Source organism: Orcinus orca, chromosome 11 (genome assembly GCF_937001465.1).
Source record: "Orcinus orca chromosome 11, mOrcOrc1.1, whole genome shotgun sequence".
NCBI lineage: Eukaryota > Metazoa > Chordata > Mammalia > Artiodactyla > Delphinidae > Orcinus > Orcinus orca.
The window spans coordinates 8,814,704-8,822,047 of NC_064569.1; the positions used below are offsets into that span (position 1 = coordinate 8,814,704).

A 7,344-nucleotide genomic window follows, 5' to 3' on the forward strand; every position below is an offset into this window, starting at 1 on the left:
ATGAAAAGGAACGAAAGTGGATCATATGTAGCGACATGGATGGACCTAGAGACTGTCATACAGAGTGAAATAAATCAGAAAGAGAAAAACACGTATCGTATATTAACACATATATGTGGAATCTAGAAAAATGGTACAGATGAACCAGTTTGCAAGGCAGAAATAGAGACACAGATGTAGAGAACAAAGGTATTGACACCAAGGGGGGAAAGTGGGACAGGGTGGTGGTGGTGGGATGAACTGGGAGATTGGGATTGACATATATACACTAATATGGGTAGCTAATAAAAACCTGCTGTATAGGCAGCCCGGTGAGTACACCCCTCAGGATGGCCCGTACTCTGGATCCACTGGCAAAGAAGATCTTTAAAGGAGTTTTAGTAGGTGAACTTGTGGGCATTTTTGGAGCACATTTTTTGTTTAAAAAGATGAACACAAGCCAAGATTTCAGGCAAACAATGAGCAAGAAATTCCCTTTCCTCTTGGAAGTTTATTACAAATCCATTGAACACTCTGGAATGTATGGCATCAGAGAACAAGATCAAGAAAAATGGCTGAACAGCAAAAATTAGGAATGTGACCATCGATCAAAATTTGTCCTATTTTGTAGTATCAGGCAAGATTAAAATTCCAAAGTTGACATGGATGGATTTTAGACTATTTAAGATTAAGTGTAAACTCTAATTAAGTCAGAGGTTTTGTTCTTTGGACTGTGAAGAAATTGATGGAAGGTTTGTTTATTATGTGATAAATGGAGTTTTGTTTACTACTCAAACCTGTTCTTTAAAAAAAACTCCCCTGTAATTCTAAACATATAAACCTTTCAAAATAGATAAGATAGTAAAATATCTATTTTTAATATTTATTACATTTTCTCTTTTCCATTATAGTTTATTACAAGACATTGAATATAGTACCCTGTGCTCTACAGTAGGACCTTGTTTATCCAATTTATCCCCCTCTCCTTTGCCCTTTGGTACCACAAGTTTTTCTTCTATGCCTGTGAGTCTGTTTCTGATTTCTAAATAAGTTCATTAATGTTTATTACATTTTAACTCACACTATCTAAAACTATATTAACTAAAAATATTGCTTTTATCCGTTTTCACTTTACCTGAAACAATACTTAAAACTCTACATCAGTGTCCCTACTAGAGCCACTTTGGGATAAAATTCGTCATAAAACAAAACAAACAAACAAAAAACCTGCAGTATAAAAAATAAATAAAATTCAAAAATTAAATAAGTAAGTGAATACAAGAGGCAAGGGAAGGGAGAGATTTGTATTAAGGATGAGTCCAAGGTCTCTGACTTAGTAATTGTGTAGATAATGATGCCATTGCTGGGAAGAACCCTGGAAGAGGATCAAATACTGCATATCTACACATTTGTACTTATATAGCATTACATATCTGCCTTTTATTATAGTTATTTATGTGCATGTAAGATTTTGAAATCAAAGCTTTTCAGAGATTGGCAAACTAAGGACCACAGGACAAATGAACCGTGTTTTTGTACGGCCCACAAGGTTTTTACATTTTTAAGCATTGTTAAGAAAAAAAAAGACATAAACGAAGATAGTTATGCAACAAAGACTGTGTGGGGCCTGCAAAATCTAAAATATTTACTCTCTGGCCCTTTATTGAAAAAGTGTGTGGACCTCTGCTTTACACAGTTCATCTTGCTTTATGAGATAATGAATACATGTTGATAAAATTAAATTTTATACTTAAAACATTCTCCAAGGAATTTAAACTTATAAAGTAAAAATAATACATAAGGAAGCATAAGTTTCATACACAGAAAAATAGAGAAATAAAAATGCATATTTTGAAACTTCAGATAAAATGGAGAATTTCCTGTTGACTTAGTCAATGAAAATTCATGGGGAAGAATTTGTAAGAACTTGAAAGTTCACCTTGGATGACCTAACTGAAAGAATCTAGGCAATCTTGAATTCTTGTGGCAAAATGAACATTTTTAATCTTGCAAAATTGTATGCTGTGAATGATAAATTATATTCTCCTAAACATCAAGCGTTATTGCTCATAAATTTCTCAGGTTCACCATTACTTCCATTTATGATAACTAGAGAAAAATACTCTTTAAACTGAATGTTAGTAGTTGAGCAGATAATGGCTCAACAATTTAGTAAATGCAAAGCCATATTCCATTATCTTGCTAACGATTATAGTTGCGTTTGTACAGAACCCAGTAATTTCTCCATGTAAAAACAATTGCTTCACCTCTTCGACAGACCCCCACCAGAGTTTACATTGTGCCATGTTCTTTAATCTTTACCTAGAATTAGGGCTTGGATATTTTTGCAGTTGATTTCCTTTCGTAATTAACTTCATTTTTCTAGTTTTCTTAAGAGGCAGGGTTACAGGAATTGCCACGTAAATGAATATGCAATTTGGTAACTTGAGCTTAGCCAGGGACACTATGTTTTTACGAGGACAGCAGCCAAGTTGATCTGTTTACATACGGGTGGTTATAAGCAAAACATATTAGTCATGGAGAAGAAAGGGGAAAAAAGGGAGAAAAAAGGCAGAGACCCTGCCCTGTCCCCTCCATCCAAGGAATTTGGCTTTAAACACTCAGTTTAATGGAGACTTCCTTTATGAGGCATTTCCTTACCCCTCTGCCGTCTGTTTGTGAAGTTAGAATTATTACTTCTTTTCTTATACCCCATCCCATTTTACCCAGTTCAAGTGTCTATTCTATAACGATTCCAGGCAATTGGTTTACATGTCCGCTTCTATCTACCAGACTGTAAACTCCTTAGGGAAAGGACTGTACCTCATCTGTCTTTCTGGTCCCCTTGACAAATACGGTGCTGACTACAGAGCATTTTCCACAAACCTTTGTAGATGAGTAATTACACGAATGATTTGGAGTTCTTGGGAAATGGCAGTGTCTTGTGAGAGTGGAGTCTTCTAGGACAAGAGAGAATAAAGAGAAATAAGGGTGCTGGGTATTGGAGATCCTAGGACTCACCCCTCTTCCCTGATGGTTTCTCACTATAGAGAGAACATATCCAAGGCTCAATAGCCAAATGGAGGTAGTAGCAGAGATGGCTTTCTGTTCCCAATATCCATTCTCCCCTCCTTCCAAGGTAATGGAATCCTCAGTTTTTTGCCTGGATCCATGGCCACCCAGAAGGGAGTGTACAATGCCCAGCCTCCCTTGCAGTTGGGTGTGGTCGTGTGACCAGTGTCTGGCCAATGGGGTGCAGCACAGTGTGGCAGTTCCCAAGCCTCTTCCTGGTTTTCCCTCCTCATTATATGGCTTGGATCAACATGGTGAGGGCTACAGCCTGGGGATGGTGGGGCAAGTAGGCCAAGGAGCTTGAGATCCTGAGGACTTCCTGGCTCAGAGCTGCCACAAGAGCCTTAGACTATAAACCTGGACTATTGCCTGAGGAAGAAATAAAATTCTGTTTTTTAAAGCCACTGTTACTTTAGGTTTTCTCTAGCAGTCTCAGCCAAACCTATTCCTAAGCAATACAGGGCTCAGTACTGATAGTCTAAAGAGTGTAATCTCCTGCAGGGATTCCAATAAACTGACTTAAAAACAAACAAGGCAGAGCTGTAAGGACTTCTGCCTCTTCTCCAACCCAGACCTAGGCTTCAGGATTCGCTGAGTAAAGCTGGGTCTGCAATGTTCATTATGAGGAAACTTTCCCAGTTTTCTAGAAGAACAATAGGAGAGAAAGTTGGCAGGGTGGGGGGAGTAGAGAGAGAGGAAAGAGAGAAGACAAAACAGAGAGACTGAAAATAATAATGCTTAATATTGGGCCTCTCCCCTCTCCCTCCCCTCTCCCTCAACATGAGAGCCGAATGCAAAGAAGAGAAAGCTGAGACTTCCACCCTAACTGAGGAAAACTGCAAAATACTAGAGCTCGAAGGGACAATAAAGAATAGAGAGGCCAATTCTGTCATTTTACAGATGAAGTGAGGTCTGGGGAGAAGAAATTACTTTATTCAGATCACACAGCTATAAGAATCAAAGGCAATAGTGGATCCTAAGACACTAATTACTGTTCTGTAGTGTGTTTTCTTGTTAATCACGGATTGTTAAAGATGGAAGAATGCTTAGTCCAACCTTCTCATTTTAAAAGTGAGGAAAGATGTATTGAGAGAGGACAAATAATTTGCCCATGGTCACATAGCTAGCTTTTTACTAACTCAAGCTTTTCTTCCCGAGTCTGTGCATACATGTACAACAAGTGTTGGATAATCTCAGTTATCAATCCAGGGTAAATGTGCATATGCAGAGGAACAGTAGAGTAAGAAACATAGCAAATATCAGAACACCCTCATTTATGTGGGTCCATGAACAGTTAACAGTTTTTAACATCTAGCACTTTTCTTCATTCTCTAACTAGCAGCCAAAGTTATTTTGACTGTGTCTCCAAGTCCCCAAGAGGGATATATGTGTAATTATGTTTTAAATTTGCAAATGTTTTGTCTTTGAACTCCTAAATGGTAGCAGCATTAATCTTTGTCTTTAAACTGCTCTGTTAAGTTAGTTATGGTATGTTTCTACATACCTCCCTCTCTTTCTGTGACTACACAGAACTTCTGTGAGCAGGTCATATGGCTCCTACAACTGAATCCATCGAGGAAGTATCAATTTCCCTTTGAAAATAACATTGGCTTTTGACCTTGATGGAAACAGGGTAGAAGGAACCGAGATCAAGGAGAAATTAATTTGGAAAGGATGAAGCCATCCTAACTCTGTGAATAAAATACACATGAAAGTTTCAGTAACGTGTAGGGGCACAAGGGGGAGTCACAGAGTCCCCAGAAGGGCGCTCACAGGAGAGGTGGCAGAAGTGGCACGCGGGAGTGAGACGGGGTGTGGGTGGCACCAGGATGCTAAAGGGTATTCTGGGAAGTGCTGGGGACAAGGGCACGTTGTGACTCGGGGTCTGCCCTTACTGGGAAGAAGCCTGGGGTGTGTTTACCTGGTGGCTGTCCTCTGTCCGAGCAGTACCCGTTGATGCCCTTGCAAACATTCCCATTTGCCCACTTCATTCTTAATGAGGCCAAATTGGTCATGCAGCTCACAGAAAAGGAGCATGTCTGTAGCTCTGGACACAGTCACAAACTCATTGTACCTTGCACAGGAAGCTCGGCACTGACGCTCAAATGTCATGCTCTGAAGGTCAACTCCGAGTACACAGAAGCAGGCTAGGAACACAGACAGCTGAGCTGAGCACTCGCACCTAAAACAGGAAAGCCATACAGTGGTTTCCCTGTACCCTGAGCAGGGACAGAAGCAGGCTGGACACACCAGCCTCGGCCCTGGGCAGACTGCCCTTTGGAAAGAAAAGCAGTCCCTCCAGACTTTCCTGTTGGAAGTAGGGCCTGGGATTGAGGAGAGTAAAGGAGGTCGAAGGAAGCCTTCCTGCTGCAGCCAAACTAAACCAGGCTGAGCCCTGAGATCCTTTACCCCGCCATGTGCCTTGTTCTCCAGGCACCAGGGAGCGCTCTTAATCCCCCAGCATGCCTCTCTGATCCCAAAGTAGTCCCTTTGCCTGGAGCACCCTTGTCCATCCCACCCACACCCACACAAATCAGCAGTAAAGACTTTGAATGGACTTAGAGATCATGTGCTCCAACCCCTTCTATCTACCCATCAAAGTCCACTTCAAACACCACCTCCTCCATAAAGACTTTGTGGTCCCTCTGTCTCTGAATACATTGGCACTTTGGCGCTCCCTTACGGTATCCATCACATGCCGTCTTGTGTTAGAGTTATTTCTGCACATATTTTTCACACCCACTACAGAGACATGTTGAAAACTACAAATCTTTTTTTTATGGTAGATTTATAATTTTATGCAGATTCACTTTTTTTCTAACTTATTTTTGTCTGCGTTGGGTCTTCGTTGCTGCATGCGGGCTTTCTCTAGTTGCGGTGAGCGGGGGCTACTCTTTTGTTATGGTGCGCGGGCTTCTCATTGAGGTGGCTTCTCTTGTTGCGGAGCACGGGCTCTAGGCACGCGGGCTTCAGTAGTCGTGGCTTGTGGGCTCAGCAGTTGTGGCTCGTGGGCTCTAGAGTGCAGGCTCGGTAGTTGTAGTGCACGGGCTTAGTTGCTCCGTGGCATGTGGGATCTTCCCGGACCAGGGCTCGAACCCGTGTCCCCTGCATTGGCAGGCGGATTCTTAACCACTGCGTCACCAGGGAAGCCTGAAAACTACAAATCTTAAAAATATTTTGCTTTCCTAAAAATTAAATAACAACATGCATAGTTTCTACAATTAGAGCTTTCATGCTTTGGGAGGAAAACATTCTTTTAAGCAAAACAAAACTTTGTTTCTCTGCTTTTCTAGTTTCCCAAGTGTCTGCTTCGTATGTTTAATGGGTATTTACTCAGCCAACCTTGATCCCAAGCACACGGCAGCCTGTGAGCATTTTCAGGACAGAGGCAGCCCTACTCCTCTCTGTGGGCTCCCAAAGATTAAGCAGGAAGCCCAGAACACAGTAAGAACACAGTAAATGTATGATGAGATGTCTAGAACTAGCATTAACTCAGTGATGATCAAGAAGTTTAAAAAGTCTTTTTCATGCTCCACGGAGACCACACAGCTCCCTTAACACAGGAAACATCACGACTCTTGATAAGCCTGCAGTACAAGATGCATAACTTCCTACCCTTCCCCTCCCCCCAGCTCAGTGCCCTTGGTGGGGAGCCACCTGCCTCCAGCCTTCTTTGCAAAAGTATTCACAGGACAATGGCATTAACATTGCACAGACTGGGCTTCCCTGGTGGTGCAGTGGTTAAGAATCCACCTGCCAATGCAGGGGACACAGGTTTGAGCCCTGGTCCAGCAAGATCCCACATGGTGCGGACCAACTAAGCCCGTGCTCCACAACTACTGAGCCCGCGTGCCATAACTACTGAAGCCCGCGTGCCTAGAGCCTGAGCTCCGCAACAAGAGAAGCCACCGCAATGAGAAGCCCGCACACCACAACGACGAGTAGCCCCCACTCGCCGCAACTAGAGAAAGCCCGCACACAGCAACAAAGACCCAACGCAGACAAAAAGAAAGAAATAAAATAAATAAATTTATTTTTAAAAATTGCACAGACTAATAACATGTCTTTGGATTTTTCTGGGGGCCACTGCTGCTGCTACTGCTGCAGTTTCTGCTGGAGTCCATTTAGCAAATGTCTTGGGAATGCAGTTTCTCAAATGTCTTAGAAGCTTCTCTACTTTTGATCCCTGCAGCATCACTTTCCACATCCTCAATCAGAAATCAGAAGGTACCCACACTGTTTCCTGTGTTCACGATAGCAGTAAGTGCAGAGAGCAGTAGACTCCTGGGTGGC

The 7,344-nt window shown here is 42.1% G+C and overlaps 1 protein-coding gene across 1 annotated transcript; it reads left to right on the forward strand.

The window, feature by feature from the left end:
• The first annotated feature begins 294 nt into the window (after positions 1–294).
• On the forward strand, positions 295–593 carry LOC117197142 (protein CEBPZOS-like). The gene has a single exon (XM_033408146.2). It carries the CDS (start codon positions 330–332, stop codon positions 570–572), a length of 243 nt encoding a protein of 80 aa, XP_033264037.1. The 5' UTR covers positions 295–329; the 3' UTR covers positions 573–593.
• Positions 594–7,344: the final 6,751 nt, after the last annotated feature.